The sequence below is a fragment of the Sturnira hondurensis genome, unplaced genomic scaffold, assembly GCF_014824575.4.
Source record: "Sturnira hondurensis isolate 20B ecotype Veracruz unplaced genomic scaffold, ASM1482457v3 Scaffold0017082, whole genome shotgun sequence".
In the NCBI taxonomy this organism is placed as follows: Eukaryota; Metazoa; Chordata; class Mammalia; order Chiroptera; family Phyllostomidae; genus Sturnira; species Sturnira hondurensis.
Genome location: NW_028089713.1, coordinates 1,684,815 through 1,704,628, shown reverse-complemented (window position 1 = coordinate 1,704,628; position 19,814 = coordinate 1,684,815). Strand labels below are relative to the sequence as shown.

Sequence of the window (19,814 nt, the reverse complement as noted above, 5' to 3'; positions counted from 1 at the left end):
AACTCCCTTTGGCCCAGGTTTTGTTTTGAAGCTGCCTTTGATGCTGTTCTGGGGTACGGGTACCTACCACACCTACTTTACTGTTGGGATCCGTGTATGTAACAGTGAAGGTCAGTTAGAAGCCAGATGTTTGTCTTTGTGACTTGGAAGAGCCATATAACTGTGCCAGCCTCAGTTTCTTCATCTGCAAAATGGAGACACTGCCACTGTATCTGTTACAGCCTCCTTCCTGAGGGTAGGCTGCCATCAGGCTGGGATGACAGCCTACATTGGAAAGCACTTTGAAAAATGCTGTTGTATAACATTAAAAATAAATTGACCAAGGATTTTAGGATCCCGGGCAATATGGCAGACAGTGGTGGCTGCTGCCCGTAGCCCCTCGGCCCGTCTCCTGGGGCTGAGCAGCGGAGATGCCTCCCGGCGCCTGATCTCCGGTGAGGTCTTTTGAAGGGAACTATTTTCACCTGAGTGGATGTAGAAGCTTGCTCTCAGTGTTGGAGAAGCTAGGTTAGGAGTGGTGGGGAGAGGAGAATGAGACCTGGAATAGAACGCCAGAAAGAGAATCTGTAATACATAATGTGACCATTGGGCAAAGCAGCTGGACAAATGCCAGAGCCAGCTGGCCCCATCCGCGACACCAGAGGGAGGTGTCTTGGCTCGTGCCTGGTCAGAAGACGGCGAGTCTGGCCCTTTCCAGCCCCTGATAACCCCCTTCCCAGTCCGGTCTGCCTTGGGCGTCCTGGTTCTACCCAGAGCAGACTTGGGGTCCTGCTGCGGGCTGGCCCTGGGGGATGGTGACCACCGCGGGAAAACCCGGCACTGGGCAGCCTCAGAATTAAATGCCTGAGAAGGAAAGGTGGTAGCCTTAATTTACTCATCTAAAAATGGAAATGTTACTGTTGTCGCTTTTGTTAGCTTCTGGGAAGATCAAGTGAGATAATGCAGGAGAAAAGGCACATAAAGAACAGTGCACCATTCGTTTGTGGTGAGTCGTGATGGTGTAACTTCTCTCGTCTGTAAAACGGGCGATACAAGGGCCCGTCCACTGGGAGGACTGTGGTGAGACTCAGTGAGGAAAAGGTAAACATTCGAAACTTGTGCCCAAATAACAGGATGGTGTCGTTATTGCTGGCCACGCGCGAGCGTGGCGGTGAACAGGACGACAGAAGAGGGTCTCAGAGTGAGGGTCAGCCAACGCAGAGGATCTAAAGATGGTGTTTTCTGGGTTTCTACATGGTCTCAGTTTTCTGCTCTGTAAGTTTGGTTCCAGAAAAAAAGAAAATCCAGTATGTGCAAGTCTTCGGGATGTTTTTTAAAGTGATGGAGGTGGCCTCGTGTGATCAGGGGCTGTTCCTCACAGATGTGGCCCAGGGAGCCCCAATGACCAGGCTCAGAGTTTCTGCTCAGGAGTCACAGACTGTGGGCCCTCCCCTGGTCCTCGCATCCTCAGCCCTCCTCCCTCGGCTCTGAAGCTCGGCCTGGCCAGATGAGTCAGCCCCCCGACAGAAGCAGCTTTCTGGAATCACACCACACGTTGCCTCGCCCTGGCCAAGTGGTCCAGCTGCCTCCTGGAGCAGCCCTGGGAACAGCTGGGGAGTCCCAGCAGCAGAGCTGAGAGGGCAGGCTGAGGCCTGGCAGTGAGGGGCCCCAGGGCTGCTTTGGTTTATTTCAATCTGAGGGGAAGGACATTCGTTCGGACAGCAGGTTTTGATATATGTGCCAAAGAAGTGGTCACATTACTGACTACACTAAAGGTATGCCCCTAGGAGTTTACTTGTTATGTTTGACAGTTTGTTGTAAAGGACAGAGATGAGCAGCCAAATGAAGAGGTACATAGAGTGAGGTCTGGAGGGTCCAAAGTGTAGGAGCTTCTATCCCAAAGAACTGGGGTGTGTCGCACCCTCCTGGCATGTGGATGTATTCACTGACTCAGGAGCTCCAGTGATGTTTATTTTATTGCCAACCATATCAGGAATGAGATTGGCTCCCAGTAGAAGAAAATTGTGCTAGAGTTCTATAGACAAAGGGAGGTTTATTTACTTCATGCAGCAAGAATCCAGCCTAGGCATTTACAGCTGGTTTGCTGGCACTGTAGGGTCATCAAGTTCCTAGGCATCTTATCCTTTGGGGCTCTACACATGAATACATATGTGTTCATGTGTGTGCGTGAGCACATGTGCACACACATGTGCCTCCATATCATGCCAGTTGTCATGTGGCAAGATGGCTGTTACATGTCCAGGCATTTCCTCCGCATTCCAGTTGGGAAGCAGTAGGAAGGGCCAGGGCCTCTATCAGGAAAGCAAGTCTTTATAGAAACTCTCACCTTGTTTTTCTTTGGTCAAAACTGTGTCATGTGGCAACTCCTAGCTGCAAGGGAGTCTGATGAAGCAAGAATTTTTAGCAAGTTACGTGAAGGCTATTCAGTTTGGTTCAAAAAGAAAATGGAAAGATGTTGAGCAGGCAATCAACAGTGTCTGCTATGACAGTTTGTGTGATTCTGATTGTGTGATTCTGATTTTCCCACAGTGTAGCAATGAGGCCTCTTTGGAAATGGATGCCTGGTGGTCTAGAGCAGGGCTTCCCAACCCAGTACTGGTCCGTGGCCTGTTAGGAACCCGGCCGCACAGCAGGAGGTGAGCAGTGGGCCAGTGAAGTTGCATCTGTATTTACAGCCACTACCCATTGCTCACATTGCTGTCTATGCTCTGCCTCCTATCGGAACAGCACCAGCATTAGCTTCTCGTAGGAGCACAAACCCCACTGTGAACTGCACATGTGAGGGACTTGGGTTGCACACTCCTTGTGAGAATCTAGTGCTTGATGATCTGAGGTGGAGCTGAGGCGGTGATGCTAGCACTGGGGAGCAGCTGCAAATACAGATTATCATTAGCAGAGAGGTTTGACTGCACCGGGACCATAATCAATTGCTACCCTGGCTGGTGTAGCTCAGTGGATTGAGCACGGGCCTGCGAGCCAGACAACTGCGGTTCGATTCCCAGTAAGGGCACATGCCTGGGTTGCAGGCCAGTTCCCAGCAGGGGACGCATGAGAGGCAACCACACATTGATGCTTCTCTCCCTCTCTCCTTCCCTTCCCCTCTGGGGATGAATAGATAAAATATTTTTAAAAAATCAATTGCTGTCAGACTAGTATCAAACCCTATCAGTGAGTAACAGGTGACAATTCCCCTCAGATTGAAATAAACCAAAGCAGCCCTGGGGCCCCTCACTGCCAGGCCTGCCCTCTCAGCTCTGCTGCTGGGACTCCCCAGCTGTTCCCAGGGCTGCTCCAGGAGGCAGCTGGACCACTTGGCCAGGGCGAGGCAACGTGTGGTGTGATTCCAGAAAGCTGCTTCTGTCGGGGGGCTGACTCATCTGGCCAGGCCGAGCTTCAGAGCCGCGGGAGGAGGGCTGAGGACTCGAGGACCAGGGGAGAACCCACAGTCTGTGACTCCTAAGCGGAAACTCTGGTGGCAGTCAATAAAGCCATCCCTGCCCACCCTCTCCTCTGCCCCATTCTGTAGAAAATCTTCCACAAAATCGGTCCCCGGTGCCAAAAAAGTTGGGGACCACTGGTCTAGAGGAGCATGTGCAGCTTGAAGGAGGACCTACTCAGAATGAGGGAAGAGCTGGGGGTGGGGGGAGAATTGGGCCGGAGAGATACAACCTCACAAGCCAAGTGCTGGCTGCGCGTGCCTCTGAGCCCCAGACTAGCCACAAGACTCCATGACCAGTAGCCATGAACCCATGTGTGGACTAGGGGCGTCCTGTGGGGAGCCACAGGGTGCGTTTTTTAGGGATGAAAGGAGCGGGTCTGGGTCACCACCTTTCTGCAAGGTGTGATGTTTTAGGTGCGATGCGCTATTTATAGGGTCTTCCAGATTCAGACAGCCGTAGTAGCCACACTGGTCACCTAAGAGCAGAAGCCTCTCTTTTGTCCCCATCACCTGGGCATTCAGGAGCGTTCCCCTCACCAGAGTTCTTTGTCTCTCCCTCTTAAGAAAATCCAGCAGCTCTCAGAGGGCTCCATGTTTGGCCACGGTCTGAAGCATCTGTTCCACAGCCGCCGCCGGTCACGAGAGCGGGAGCACCAGACGTCTCAGGATTCCCAGCAGCAGCAGCAGCAGCAGCAGCAGGGTGTGTCTGACCATGATTCCCCGGATGAGAAGGAGCGGTCCCCCGAGATGCACCGGGTCTCCTATGCCATGTCCCTGCACGACCTGCCCGCCCGGCCCACCGCCTTCAACCGCGTGCTGCAACAGATCCGCTCCCGGCCCTCCATCAAGCGAGGCGCCAGCTTGCACAGCAGCAGTGGGGGCAGCAGCGGCGGGAGCAGCAGGCGTGCCAAGAGCGGCTCCCTGGAGCCCCAGCGAGGCAGCCCCCACCTGCTGCGCAAGGCCCCCCAGGACAGCAGCCTGGCCGCCATCCTGCACCAACACCAGTGTCGGCCCCGTTCCTCTTCCACCACCGACACGGCCCTGCTGCTGGCAGATGGTGGCAACGTGTACCTCTTGGCCGAGGAGGCTGAGGGCGTCGGGGACAAGGTGAGGTGGGGCGAGAGGAGGGCCTTCCAGTGGGCAGCTGCTCAGAGGCAAGTGCCACCTTGGGGCAAGGGGTGGCTTCTGGACCTGGAGAGCCGAGCTGGGGGCCCTGCCTAGTGGGTGTGAGCACCCTGTTGCCTGCGAACTGTCCGCCTGGTTGAAGGAGTCAGAGGTAGACTAAGCCCAAAGCAAGAGATGATCCCAAAGGACTAATTTCTCTTTCTTTCACAACTATATTTTGTTAAGGCTGATACCAATTTGGGGCTCACTTGCCTTAAACATGCTGTTGCGAGGCAGTCAGTGTGCTGGTTAAGAGCACAGTCTTGGTTCAGCCATGGAGCAGCTGCATCAGTCACTCAACCGCTTCGTGCCTCAGTTTCCCCAATTGCATATGGGGCACTAGTAGTAGCCTTGTTGTAGAATTACTGGTGAACGGTTTCATATGTGTAAAATACTTGGAATGGAGTGGGTACAGTATTGTTTTTATTATTATCACCAACCAAAGAAGATAGGAGAGGAATTCATGAAGTATTGTTTATTAAGGAGAAAATCTAATTTGGTACTTCCTGAATTTCTATATTCATTCTTTTATTCATGTAACAAGTATTTACTGAATAGTTGTTACATGCTGTGAGAATGAACAAGCCAGTGGTGCTGTCCTCGGGGAGCTCACAGAATAGAGGGGAGACAGCTGGGCGAGCGGACAGAGTGGGGTGACGAGGCTGTGAGAGCTGCAGGGAAATGCAGGTGGGAGGGGGAGTTAGCAGAGAACTTCCGGAAGAAGCCATCCCGCTGAATCTTGGAGGAATGTAATTTAGCCAGGGAAGAACTGGGCGGAGGGGACCAGAGCTGGACGGTGCAGCACGTACCAAAGCAAGTAAGCTCTGGTGCTGGGGGCCACTAGGAGTTTATGGTGGCTGCAGCGTCCAGCGCTTTGGGGGGACCGACAGGCTAAGGCCAGTGGGACATGGAGAGGAAGACACAAACTCAGAAGACTTATGGCGGTTAGAATCAATCATACGTGTTGAGAAGTGGGTATGGAAGACAAAGGAAGGGAAAGAGTAGAGGATGAGCCCAGGGTTTAAGGGCAGCATTCTCTAGCTGAGGAAACACAGGGGAAGGAGCACATTTGGGAGGAAAGCGAGGAACTCGGTTTTGCTATCCATCGACTACAGAGCACCAGCCAGCCGTCGGTTCATGGGGCGAGGTCTGGGCCGCGGCTAGCACCTGCAAGTCAGCACTGAGCTTGAAATCACGGGTGTGGATGAGACCCTGGAAGGGCGTGTGTTGAGTGAGAAGGAGACCAAGGACAGATCTGACATGTAAGGGACAGAGCAGCTACATGCAGAAGTAAACCTGGAGAATGGTCGCTGAAGCAAAAGGCGAATTTGGAGGAGGAGGAAGCAGTCAACAGCGAGTGTGACGGGGGCGACAAGTCAGATCTGGGTTTGGAAATGCAGGTGAGTAGTCTCAAGCGAAGGGAGGGGTCATTGGTAACCAGCAAGAAACCAGTTTGGGGGCATTGAAGAAGTGGTGGAGAGGGGGCAGCCTGTGTACCTAGTCTGGGAAGGAGAGAGGTTAGCGATAGTGGGCTGAGGCCGTTTGGGTTTTGGTGGGTTTAAAAGACGGACAGGGAGGGCTGCAGATCCTATAGGGCCTGGTGGGCCAGGAGAAGGGCTTTGGGTTTTTTTTCTCAAGTGAGACAAGAGGTCCTTAGAAGGTTTTGTGCAGATGAGTGACACCTTTTAAGAGATCACTATGGCTGCTGCAGGGAGGACGGCTGTGAGCCAGGGGGTGAGCATGGAGCCCAGCTGGAAAGCTGTTGGCATGTGCCAGGGGCGGGGTGGTGGCAGCTTGCAGCAGGTGGGGGTGCTGGAGGTAAGAAGTGGCTGGATCCTGGACTTGCTTCAGAGACCGAGCTACCTCCATTCTGACAGATGTGGGGCACGACGGAGCAGGCAAAGATGGCATACACGCTTTTGGCCCAGCAGCTGCAAAGAAGAAAAACTACCATTAACTGAGTTGGGGGAAAAGGGCAAGTAGAACAGATATTTGGCGAGTGCTATGAGGGTAGAAATCGGAGCAGGTATGAGACATGTTCCATTTGAGGTGACTATTAAACACCCACGTGGAAATGCTAAGCAGTCAGATGAATGAATTTGGAGTCTTGGGGAGAGATCCAGGCTAGAAGTGTACATTGGGAGTTGTCAGTTTATAGACAGTATTTAAAATGATGGCACCGGACCATTTGCAAGCAAAGTTTCAACTGTGAAGAAGTCTGTTCCAAGAGTGAGCTCTGGGTGTATCACCAGAAGGGTAACATGGCCTTGCGGATGGAGACTCCTAGGGTCCGGCACAGCCTTCGACCCTGTACGGGCATTCGTTCTGCGTAAAGCTGCCAGGCCCACACCGCTCACTTCTGAGTCAGCAAATACTTGAAAAAATCAAACTAGAACAGTCCTGGTAAGTGAAGGTCTCTGGTACTACAGTCACTTTACAAAGAGAGAGAATGTGAACCTTGTCGTCTCGGCCACTGGAGCAGATGGAACTGGTGGGCAGTGGGTCCCCCGGAAAGCTGGGAGGGGTTGTAGATGTTTGCCGACTGGGAATGCCGGGGCAGGGGCCGGGGTGGGTGCGGGCAGCTGGGGAGCTCCTGCGGAGGCTTTCCCATGGCTGACATGGGCCTTAGCACTGCCCTGGAGACATCCAGAAGGCAGGCAGGGTTTCTCCTGCTGCTGGTCAAGACCAGGCCCAGAGACTCGGGCGGGCTGACTGGGGGGCGGTTCCCTGGGCTCAGGATGTGACGGGGGAAACACGCGCTCCCGTGATTGTTTTCTGTTCTTATTTAGAACCTCCTCCTTTCCAAGCTTTGTCACGTGCGCTGCCTGGTTCATCTTTTTTTTCCCCCCAAAGATTTTATTATTTACTTTTAGAGAGACAGGAAGGGAAGGAGAGAAACAGCCATATGCTGGAGAAATGTCTATCCGATGCTTCTCGCGGGCCCCCAGTGTGGGACCTGGCCTGAAACCCATGCGTGTGCCCTGACCGGGAATCAAACCGGTGACCAGAAGACACCCAGCCCCCTGAGCCACACGGGTCAGGACTGCCTGGTTAACCCTGACAACATCACTGTGAGGTGCCAGGGCAGGTAGCGTGGTCTCCATTTTATAGACGTACAGGCTGAGGCTTGGAGGAATCGAGAGGCTGCTTGTCCGAGGGCACCCAGCTAGTTCATGGCAGAGAGAAGACTAGACCCCGTGTTTCTAGTGCGTCCACGAGATCGAACTGAGATTTGAAGCCACCAAAACCACTAGAGACCATTTTATGCAAGATCTACAGGGGGCAGGTTTGCCTCAGCCCAGGGAGGGCGACTGAATCTCTTGGCTGCCGTTTCCCTTCAGTTACACAGATTTCTTGACCGGGGGCTGTCCTCCCAGGGACAGGTGTGGCCCTGGGGTTCCTGAGCAGGGGGCTACTTCCAGGTCAGGGGAGGGGCCTGCTCTGTCAGCTGACTTGCCCTTACCCAGAGGCCATTGGTTGGTGTGAGAGGCTGTGGTGGTTCCACCCTGGTCTCTGGGCATGAATAGAAGGTATTCTTCTCTCTAGTAAACACAGCCCCACATGCTCTCCACAAGCTCCTGGATGACTGCTAGCATCTATTTTTAATTCATGAGGCTCTCCCACTACGCACACCCCTTGTCATTATTTAGAATGCACCAGCTGGCTTTCGGACCAGAGCCCTGGGGGTGATGGGGAGGTTGAGTCACCAACACACCCTGGAGGCAGGTAAAGTTCCTGAGCTGTCCTGGAGAGGCTTACCCTGCCCCCAACCTAAGAAAGTAGGAGACCTGGAGCTTGAGGAAAGCTGGGGGGGGGGGGCAACGGAGGACCAGGTAGGGGCCCTCGGTCCCAGCAGCACTTCATCCTTGGTGGTGGAGTCTGTTGGTCATTTCTTCCCTCCAAACCCAGTTAGCTGTCTTTGAGGTTGTACCTTAAATGACTTCCCTGTAAAACAAAAACAGTTGTCATCTTAGCCTCACCGTTCTGCTTTCTGTTATTTATGTGACATGGAAGCAAGGTAACTACTCTCTCTGTCTTATACCTGTAAAGTGGAAAAAAACCGTCATCGTTTGTCGGCACACTGGGGCATTGGCAGGTGAAGGGAGAAGGCAGGTGACATGACTTCGGGGCTTTCCATCGGTGTGTGGCCTTAACTGCCGGGAAAGCCGGGGCAGGAAGCTTGGTGACATGTGCAGTGACGGTGGATGTGGGCCGCCCCGTTCCTTGGCAGTTGATTCCCAGCCTCTAGTTTTTGTTCTGTTCTGTTCTGTGTTTTGCTGAGCAGCACTTCCTGGAAAAAGTGGCCTCAGGAAATCTGAGTCATTCTTCCGTCCTGCTTTCCTTACCTGGGAGTGGGTCAGCGGCCTGTGTCCCTTTCCTCCTGCCCCTTCCAAGTCTGGCTTGCTCGGGGCTTCCCTGTCAGCCTGGTTCAAAGCCTCTCCCCAGCTGTCACCACGCTCCTCCCGCCCCTTCTGGGCTGTTGGAGGTGTACCCAGCGGAGAGGGATTACACAGAGGTGTTGGGTTTACAGCTCACTCTGCGAGGAGCCCCTGGCTTGGCCTTGCTCGCCCTTCCCCTGCCGTGCAGGGTCCTTGGTCCCCTCTGAGGATGAGGAGTCTCGGTGGGGTGGGAGCTGGCAGCCTTAGGAGACCAGCATGGAGAGGCCCAGGGGCAGGAGGGCTTTTCCTCACAGGGCAGCCTGCTGCCCCAGGGCTCAGAGGGCTGGCTGGGTGGGGGACAGGACCAGGAGCTGCACAGGGAGGAGGTGGAGGGATGATGTCATGACTGGACACTTCCCTGTGGCCTCCAGGAAGTGTTATCTCCAGGCCCCAGGTGGGGAAAACAGTTGCATTCAGCTTATCACGTAAACCAGAGCACATTCTGGAAGCCTGTGACACTCCTCCCCCAGATTTATCCCACAACAAGATTTCTCCTCTGCCCTGGTGCAAATAAGCACCCCTGTGTGCTCCGAGGGGCTGGCCCGTGAGGGGCTGCCCTCTGCCCTAGGCTCTCACCAGGAAGACAGACCTTGGCAGGCGCCAGGATCTCTGGTTTATTTATGTCGGGGAGCCTGCTTGGTTCAGTGTCAGACAGGTCAGCTCTGCTGGGAGAGGTTTCCAGCCATGTCCCTGTGGCAGCCCGGGGAGGCCAGGGGTGCCTCGGCCGGCCTGCCAAGTGCACACCCTCTAGAGCTATGAGTGCTGACCCATTCACAGTCACTCGTGTGTCTGCTTGAGTCTGCCAGCCTGAACTCACACCCAGTTGCTGGGAAGGGCAGCTGCCTTCTCTCCTTCCTCCTCCACGCATCTCAGCTTGTCTTCCTGTCTCTCTTCCTCCCTGTGTGGAAAGGTTCCTCAGGCAGAGTGGGGCCAGAGGCAGCCAGCCCAGTGGCCTCAGAAGAGCCTCCAAGGCCAAGGCAGGGCAGCTCTGTGATTTGCCATGAACTCTTACTTCCTGCTCCGGGGATTAAAAGCCCTTATTTCCTAGGTTCCTGAAGGCCCTGCACAGCAGCCTGTCTTGTGGCGCCTGGGAAGCCAAGTAATGCTCAACCCAGGGAGTGCAGTCCACAAGGTCATGATAACTTTGCAGCGTGGTAAACGGTACACTGATCGTGGTGATCGCTTAGAAGCATATAAATGTTGAATCATCATGTTATACACCTGAAACTCATGCAATATTGTATGTCAGTTACACTTCAGTTTTTAAAACGGTTCTCCCTTCAGTGTGATTTGAATTGCACAGGTTCAGGTGAAGGCTCTTGCCTTGTAGGGGTCCCGCCCAGTCAGGAGAGGGGCCAGAAAATGAGGACTCTGCCCCTTGCCTAAAGCTCTGACACCAGACAGCATAAGTGGCATCTGCCTGCTGACTTCTAGAACAGGTTGTGGGCTCGGTTAGTTGCCCAGCAGATAACTGGCCCCTAGAGTCAGCCTTTATTCATCTTTTTTCCCACTGACATCCATGCCTTTCTTTGTTGTTGTTGTTGTTGTTTTAAGATTTTACTTATTTATTTTCAGAGAGGGGAAGAGAGGGAGAAAGAGAGGGTGAGAAATATGAGTGTGTGGTTGTCTCTAGTGTGCCCCCAACTGGGAACCTGGCCCACAATCCAGGCATGTGGCATGTGCCTTGACTGGGAATGGAACCAGTGACCCTTTGGTTCGCAGGCCAGCACTCAGTCCACTGAGCCACACCAGCCAGGGCCATGACTTTCGTTCTAGATAGGAAGTACCCAGTGCTCTCCAGATGAGCGCTGGCTGTTGATAGCACAGAATTCCCCAGGGTACAGTTAGATAGCATCCAAATTACCTGTCTGAGACCTGATGTCTTACATTCTCAACCTACTTGTCTCTGAACTCAGGCCCAAACCCTGGGGGAGACCCTGTGGCTCTCTACAGCCCCTGGGGGCTGAGATGATGGCCCCCAGACACAGGTGGGAGGCACCAGTCAGATCCCCAGACTGCTCCCTCGGGGGCCTCAGCCTCAGCCTGGGCTCCCCTGGACACACATGCCCCAGTGCTGCCCAGGGGCGATTGCGCTGGAGGCTCAGGTGTCAGTCCCCATGCCAGAGCTGATAGCAGTCCACAGCGAGAGGAGCTCTGTCATCTGGTTCCAGACGGCAAGGAGCCGGCGCTGGTGATGTGGGCATGGGTCACGGGAGCTGGCACAAGTCTCCCTGCCTACCAGGCGCATCCCTCCCCGATCCAGCACATCCCTGAGTTGTGAAACGTGAGCCTCATTCCCTCTGGTGCCAGATGAGGCAATGGAAATACAGTATCATGAACCTGATCCCTGCTTCTGCTGCTTCTTTCTTTTCAAAGGCACAGTTTGGGCTTTCTCTATTTATATCCCTTGGGGCAGAGGGCTCTGAGATAGAAGCAGTGATGAGTGCACACCACCTATTGCATTCCTTCCAGGCTCCCAGGGAACCAAGGGCTCCCCTGCTTTGCAGTGGAGGGTTAGAGGCAAGGAGTGAAGTTTTGAGAACAGTAGCCATCTCTGACACCCCTTCTTTCCCCAGCAACAGGTGCTGGGGTGTTGCAAGCAGCTGGTGTAACTGTGGTGCTCCCGGCCCGTTTCCTGCCTCCTGCAGAGGCTGACTCAGATGCCCCTGCTCCTTTGTCCTTTTTGACCTTCGCCCAAGTCTGGGTTTGCGGAATAATCACTGTATCCTTTCCCACCTCTCCAGATACCCCACCATCAGGACCCCAGAGTTTGGGCCAGCATCCATAGCTAGTGAATAATTCAGCACGCTCAGCAAAAGCTAGCTCGGATCCAAAGTGATACTGTGGCGGGAGGCTGCCCAGGGCGGCTGGAAAGGCGAGCCCTGCCCTGGAAAGACAGGTGCTCTGTAATGGTAACTTCATTATATAAGGTTTCTGCCCTGTCTGAGAAGGTAGGAGCTTCACACCCAAATATTATCTGGGTCCTGTGACTCCTCCGGGGCTCAGCAGCATCGTGGGCGTGCCCCACGGACGCATCCCTTTGAGCCTTCCCAGAGAGCATGGGCAGTGTGCAGAGTGCTTTCCTATAGGTTTCTCCTGTGGTCGCTCGTGCCAGCCCACGGCAGCGCCCGTGAGACAGGAGGACGCCTCAGTCCTCTCCGTTCAGTGGGGAATCCTTCTAAGTTATTCTTGGCAACTGGGGTGGAGGGGAGGGTACGCTGTTTCCTAAAAATTGCCCCAGAAGAAGATAGGGCTTCTCTCCTGATCCCTTTCCCTGGGACCTGTCCTCCACACCCCCTCCTCCAGGAAAACAGGGTGGCTGTGGAAGTCTTGGTATCATCCTTCCTACCTGCCTGGCACCAATTTTGATTTTTTAAAAAGTGACCTACTTTTGTGATTCTCTCCACTGCCCAGCGTCTGGCTCACGACTGTGCCCGAGGACTCCCCAGATGGGTGTCTCTGGCATTAGGTGGGCAAAGGACCAGTGGGTGGCAGCAATGGCCTTCTCCCTCCCTGGGAGCCGCTGAAAGGTGGCGTGGTGTGTGCTCATGGTGCCGCCCTGTGGCCTGTCTGTGGGGCCTTTCTGTGGCGTCTCCAGCCCCTTCGGCTGGGCCCGTCCATGTGCTCCCAGGAAACATGCCCACCTTGGCTCTCTAGCTTACCTTAAAGAAGATGAATCTTCCTCCTACATTTCCCCTGAGGGTGGCAGGGCTCGCTCCTTGGTGACATTAGTTTCTAAGAAAATGCACTTGCTGGCTGGGTCCATGAGTGTTAGGGGAGAGACTTCTGAGTACTGCCTGCCTCCCAAACCCGAGTCCAGCAGGTGAGCCTTAGAGAGAGCGGAGCCCTTCACAGGGGACCCTGACACAGAGCCCTTCACTGGGGACCCTGACACGGAGATCTTCACAGTGCATTTGGAGCCCGAGGGTTTTTTTAAGGCCTCACCTTGTGTTCTAAGCTGCTAAATTTAGCTGCTTTTCAGCATTCGTCTTTGCTCCTAAAGCCTAGACTTCTCAGGTTTCCCATCACCCAGCATGTGTGGCTCATGGGTTTTTTTTTTTCTTATGACAAAAAAGTAAGTAGGAAGACTTAAAAAGGAGAGGGAGTTGTGGGGGAATGAAGAGCAATAACAAGGGCAAAGGAAGAGACAAGAAAAAATTTAATATTTAGAGTATCAAAGAAAGATGTATGGCATGAAAATTAAGGGAGGGGAGAAGAAAGCTAGACTAAGGGAACCCAGTGAGAGCTGGGGCTGCGGGACATGAGGAGAGGACAGCCGCCTGTGCAGAACCGGGCTTCCGTCCAGGGTCCCTCCAGGACGACAGAGGCCCATCTGTCGCCCCTGGACTCAGGCTAACTCACAGAAGTGGAGAGAGCGAGGCCAGAGACACCTGCCACCGCGCCGCCGCCTGAGCCTGTGCATCAGCAGCGACTGCCCGCCCTGACCAAGGTGGGGCCTGTGTCTCCGCCGGGCCACAGAGCGGGTGGGAGGGAAGCCAGGGCATGGCTGGGACTTACCAGGGAGGACACGTAACGGCACTTACTGAGCAGCACCTCCTCTTTGCCAAAGGGCGGCTGCTTTGTGGTGCCTGCCCTTTCAGAGCCTGTGGTTCTCACCCCACGGCCACTTTTCCTGTGGCCACCAGCCCCACTCAACTGTGCTCCCTAGGGCAGCCATTTTTCTGGCTTTTTCTGTTGCAGGCAAAGTCTTCCCAGTACATTCTAAAATGACTGTGCTTGAGGTGTGGGGGCGGGCGGCGCCTGTGTACACAGGTGGTGAGGAGGCCTCAGGACCAGCCGTCTATTTCAGGGAAACCTGTGACTTGTCATGTTCCCATTTCAACTTCACTACAGCCCAGAAGCAGCTGGCAAACCAAGGCTGGGCTACAGAAAGCATCTCCAGGGCTCAGCTCATTCCCGATCTCCCAATTCCGTGGGCTCACTTTGGGGGGCCTCTTCCTTCAGGCCTCCTCTTGCGATGGAGAAGCAGCTCGTATGAAGCTACGTAGCTAGTGGGTAACAGGGTGGGGACTGACAGCAGCCTTCTGACCCCCTGCCCTCCGCTGTGCCACCGAAACTATCGGCCAGCACCCAGGGAAGGACGTGTCCTCCTGCTGCACACCCACTTCCAGCCAGGGCTTCCCAAGTCCCCCGTCCTCAGGTACTCCTTCCCACTGTTGTGGGCACTGAGCATCAGAGCCTGTGCTGACTTGACCAAGGTCCCGTAGCAAGTCTGGAACTGGGACCCGAACGCTGGGCTGGCAGCACCTTCCCTTCATGAGGCCTGGGGCTCCTGCCCCCTCCCACCGCCACCCCAGAGAAGGAAGCAGACTTGGGGACGTTTCTTGCGCACACAGACAAGAACAGACTTTAGAGGAAAAGGGATCTCTCTCCTGCTGGCTCCTGTTTGTTCTTTTCCTCTTAGCCGACTATGGCCGCGCTACGTGGTCTTGTAGAAAGCTCCTTTGGGTGCTTCTGAGCCTTCGGAATCCTCGGCAGCCTAGGGAGTGAGTCCTACGAGGTCTTGGGAGAGAACCCCAGGGCTCAGCTCCTTCAGCCCCTCCCACCCGGTCTCCTGCGGCCACCACCTTCTCCCTCTTCTCTTTTTTGGGCTGTAAGGAAAAGTTACAGCCCCTAGCTTGGTGGCACCCAGAGAGGACGGGGTGGGAGCATGGTCATGAGTGTGAGAGGTCTGGCTGTCTCATTGCTACTACAGAGAGGGACTGTCTCCCGTTGCCGCTCAGTGAGATGACCATGCAGTCATTTCACAGACACAGATGTTGAGGGAGGGTCAGTCTTATGCTAGGCCCAGTGAAGGGTCAGGACGTGTTTGAGATCTGATCCCCGCCTTCCTAGGAACAGCGAGACCCAAGACCTATTTATACATAACCATAGTGTAAGAGGACCCGTGCCCAGTGCCAAAGCCCCGAGTGAAAACTGAGGGAGATCATCTCTTTAGACGGAGGGGCTGCCAGAAGCGCCCCTGACCCCACGTGTTAGTTGGCCCAGAAACCAGAGCCTGTGTTTTGCTTCTGCTAGGCTCCTGTCCTCACAGACCCAAGTCATCCACCGCCACAAATATTTGTAAGGTTCCCCACAGGCCCCGGGTGCGGGCACTCCTACTCCTCGTGTTCTGACTGCAGGGCCTGGCTCCCGGCCCGAGATAGCACCAGCCCGTCTTATCTCCCCACGCCTCCTTGAGCCTGGGGCCACCTGTCAGCGTGATCTGTGCTGACCCTCAGTATTTAACCAAGTCCCTCGCCAGGCTTAGGTGGGTGCAGAATCCATGTCTTCTTCTGCTAGTGACTGCCGAGCGAAGCTGCCCTTAGACTCAGCAGAGCCCTGAGGTCTGTGGCCTCCCCACCACCCTCCTCACAGCTTGCTCTCCTCAACTGTGAACCTCTGACCCCCTCTGCTGGACACTCCCAGGATTTCCTGCTGGGACTGTCAAGATGAAGGCCAAGGAAGAAGAGGCTGCTGTAAGTTCACAGTTGAGCTTTATCTTGGGTGTTTTTCCAGGGCACTGCTGCTGGAGGTGGGGTGGGGGTGGGGCAGGGAACGGGAAGCGGAAGCTCGCGGAGAAGTAGCTGCAGTGGAGTCCAGGGCAAAGGGTGGGTTTCCAGGAGAGGCTCTCGGGGCAGAGGGAGGGGGCAGGCTGCGGTCTGGTTGCGCAGAGGGAGCGTGCCTCCAGAGGGGCAGCGCCTCAGGCCAGTGGGCAAGGCAGCGGGGAGAGAGGCAGAGGACTCCCCTGAGCTGGCTGGGGGAGCTGGCTATGTAAGGCTCCAGCCCTTGGGGCGCTGGAGAGCCCTCAGTCCTGGGAGCCTGGCCAGGAGGCCTAGTTCCATTAGAGGCTGAAGAAGGGAGGTGGTGGGTCTGTGCCTCTGTCAGAGGGGCTGTGACGGTGGGAGGTATCTCTAGGCTTGCACCCCAGGAGGGGACAGGCAGAGTACCTGTTTGGGAGGGTGAATGGTGCAGGTGCATGTGTACTAGAGCTGCTTCCTGTCATACCTGGATGTCCTCCTGTACACTGAACTCACAGCTAGACTCAGGGACAGGCAAGGCAGGCTGGGCAGTACCTCATCAGAGCTTGTTCTATCCGCTTGGTGAACCCTTTTGCCTCCTCCCAGATGGGAAGGAGCAGTACAGGCCCCAGAGTGGGAGGGAGTCTCTCTGAGCAATCCGCCCTAATCCCAGGCTGGGCCTCAGGCTGGAGATGGCGGCAGCAGAGTCTGGCAGCTCTGGCACCCCCGCTCGCAGATCCCGGCTTCCCTCGGCAAGCCCAGTGCTGCCCAGGGACTGTGACCCTGGGGCCCTGGCACAGTCAGCAGAAAGCTGGGGCCCCAGAGCCCCTGGCACCTCGTCACCTGGACAGCTTCGGGAAATGGTACTCACACAGGTGCGGCCCCTGGGGGTGGAAGGAGAGAAGCTCACAGGTGTGGCCTGGGTGATGGGAGAGAGCTGCTTCTGCAAAGTGTCCGGTGGGCTGTGCTCCCCCCTCCCTGGCCTCAGGGTGTGGCACTTTCTCCTCTGATGTAGAGAACTCTGGATGGGAGGAGGGAGGAGGCATAGGTTGACTAGTGCTGGGAGGGCCTCTGAGGTCAGGCAAGGGGGCCTTGTGCAAGAGGTGAGAGAATCCTGGCACAGGTGTTTCCAGAAACCAGTAGCCATGACTGGTGCCACCTGGTGCCAGAGGAGCTGACAGGATGTTAAACAGAAGAAGAGGTGTTCCTGGTCATGGTTGTTTCTGTCTCCAGAGAAGCAGTTTTTAGGGAGAGGGGAGTGTGATGGTCCAGTGAACACAGACCCCAGGTGGGCAGCAGAAGAGTCCAGAAGGAGCAAAGTGCAGGGTTCTTGGGGCTTTTGGAGAATTCAGAGGAGGTTGGGGGGCCGATCTGGGGGTTTGATGAGGGATCTGTGGGTGTGAGGAGACAGAGGGGACTGTAAGCCATTTGTGTGGACAAAAGGGTGCTGTTCTCAGCAGGGTAGAAATGAGACAACGGGGGGAAGGGTGCGGTTTTGCGTAGAACCTTGGGTGGACCCCTGGTGGACCTCTGGTGGAAGGTCTGGAAGCTGAGGGCCAGATGAGAGGAGTGTCACTCCCTAAGAAGAAAGAGCAGCCCGCAGGGTCAGGGTGGGAGGGAACGCTCGCTGGCTGCAGGGGGAGGCCGATTAAAGCCTCAGCTGGTGCCCAGCCTCCCTGAGATCATAAAAGGATGCGTGAATGTGTTCCCTCCACTCTGTGCCTCAAAATCTGGGTAAGGGCGTGATTGCTAGTAACCCGCTGGAGGCCTGTTATGCCTCAGGAGAGCCAGGAACCTTGTGCACCTGCCCCTCAGATCCCCCTTGTGGTGCCTAGGGCATCCTGCAGTTTTTCACCCCGCTTCACCCCGTGAGCAGACCCGAGTCTGCACACACTGCCCCACGTGCACACTGTTATCCAAGCCTTCGCCTCCCAGCCCTCTGCAGGAAAGCCACTTAGGTTCCCAGGACCGGTGGGACAACTGGGTGGGCTGGTGCCCTCCCCCACACCTTCCTCGGCCGGCCATGCTTGGGTCAGCAGTGTTGCCCCAGTGTTTCCACCAGAAAGAGAGAGAGCAGCCCACCCAGCAGCTGTGCCACTAGTTTGGGAGAGTGGGCAGCCCCTGATGCCAGGATGGAGAGCTGGGGTGATTTCCCTGCCTACTCCGGCTGCAGTGCCAGGTTGGCATGGGAGATGTCAGACTCCCTCCCTCCCAGCTGCCTCTTTGTGCAGAAGGATTTTAGCTGGCCGAGGCTTTTCCTCCCCATCTGGCCTGGCTGACCTCTTTCCCTCTGAAACTCACAGAAAAGGGGGTCTGGGTGCTCTCCACCTAAGAAGGGTGCTTAGAAGCTCAGGCCAGAAGTCAGCAGACACAAGCAAAGTGCTGTCACCTGGGACTGACAGCTTTCAGCACAGCTCACCTGCTGGGCCTTTAGGCCCCAGAAGCCCCGGCCTGCTCAGGGCAGTATCTGCGTGGACCATCTCAATTGGCTCGGCCAGACCCTTGGGCAAGGCAGGATTGTCACCTGACCCCTAGTTCCCCGCCCTGGGAGGGGACCTGAGGGCCACCCGTTCCTGAATACAGGGCTGCCCTGCTCTCCTGAAGGGGGACATAGGAGTCCCAGAGCTCTTTTGTTTTTGCATGTGTAAGGGGGACCTGCTTTAATGCTGCCTTTGCAACCCCGGAGCAGATGGCTAGGGCAGGAAGGCCCCGTCTGTCAGCCAGCTCTGGGAGCCCTAACAGGAGCGCTGTGTAAATCCAGGGAGGTGCTGCCTGTTCCTGAGGGAGGGGCGTCTGTCTAGGAGCCCCCCACAGTCCCCCAGGCACCAGGGAGCACAGGTGTGGAGCACACCTCCAGTTAGGGCCCTTTCCCTCTCTCACACAGTGGTGGCCTCTCCCCACAGTGGAGTGGGGGCCTGGACGCTTTCTGTCTGCAGTATGGGCCCTGCCGGCCTCAGGGATGCAGGCTGCTGGGCTAGTGTTCAGAGGAAGAGCGCTGTCCTGCACTTGGGTGGGGTTAACACGCAGACATGAGCTCAGGCGGGAGGCCTGGGAGTCAGGGCTGGGGAAGCCCTCTGATCTGGCTGGGTGCCTAATCTGGCTTTGCTTTGAGTTGCTGAAGAGGGTGGGGAGGAGAGTCCAGGACCTGGGAGGCTACATGGAGGGGCGCTGGGCTGTGGCAGGTCTCCCCGGGGCAGGGAGACAAAGAGAGGAAGTTGGGCCCTGGGCACTTAAGACAGTGTCCCAGTTCTGGCCCTTCCAGAACGTTCATCAGCTTGGAGCTGAGTCTCTATTAGAACAAGGTCTCTGATCCCAGCCCTGGCTGGTGGGCACGCTGCACAGGGAGCGTGACGTGTCTGGCGTGAGAGGGGCTGGTGGAAGAGGCATGGCCCTCCCTCCACAGTCTCCTCTTAGAAGTTGCCCAGCCTGAACACAGGGGCCAGGTACCTGTGGAGAGTCCAGCCCCTCTCAGGGAGGAGAGTGGGGCGTGGGGCCACAGTGCTGGGGCCACAGCTCCAGGTGTGGTGCTGGTGGCTGGGCATGGACGGAAGGCCAGGTGGCTGGGCCCTGTGGGGCCGTGACAGTTTGAGAGGGGAACGGGCTGCCCCTGCAGCCCACCCACTTCCATGCTCTTTGGCTGGGGGACCCTGGGAGTTTTGCCTGCTGGTGACCGGGGTTTGAGTGATCAGCATTGCTGTTCTCGTTAGTCTCCCAGAACTTTTTAGACCAAAACTTCTGCTCTGGCGAAAACGTGACTGAGTTGAAGGCCAGGTGCCATCCCTCAGACCAGTCCATGGTAGGACGCTGGGCCCAGGCTGGCAGGTCGGGCCCTCCGTACCCAGGGTGTGCAGCCCTCGCCTTGGGTTCCGGGACACTGTCACCCCCAGAGGAAGCCTGTGCCCACTGAGCAGTCACTCTGCTGTCTCCCTCCCCCCGCCCCGGCGACCCCTACTCTGCCTTCTGTGTCTGTGGATTTAACTGTTCTGGATGTTTCATAGAGATGGAGTCACTCAATATGTGACCTTCCGCGTCTGGTGCTGTCACACAGTGCGGTGGTCTGGGGCCTGCCATGTTGCGGCGTGCACTTCTTTTATGGCCCGTGATGTCCCTTCGAGTGGGCAGCCCGGTCTGTTCGCCCACCCACTCACTAGTGGGCGTTTGAGTCGTGTCTGCCCTCTGGCTCTTGTGAGTAACTGCTGCTGTGAGCACGTGTATGTGCGCGGTGACTTGAACACCTGTTCCCAGTTCTCC

General features: G+C 55.9%; 1 protein-coding gene across 6 annotated transcripts in view; it reads left to right on the top strand.

Annotated features, from left to right (window-relative positions):
• The window catches only part of TMCC2 (transmembrane and coiled-coil domain family 2), a 34,947-nt gene that overhangs the window by 8,163 nt on the left and 6,970 nt on the right, over window positions 1-19,814 (top strand). For 3 of the 6 annotated variants that reach the window (XM_037067100.1, XM_037067102.1, XM_037067101.1), the window contains exon 2: window positions 4,004-4,546. In XM_037067100.1, the coding sequence (XP_036922995.1) occupies window positions 4,004-4,546 (543 nt within the window). Of the gene's footprint in view, window positions 1-4,003; window positions 4,547-15,290; window positions 15,522-16,224; window positions 16,439-19,814 lie in introns of those variants that run through there. The other 3 variants (XM_037067106.1, XM_037067105.1, XM_037067104.1) reach the window with 3 other exon arrangements.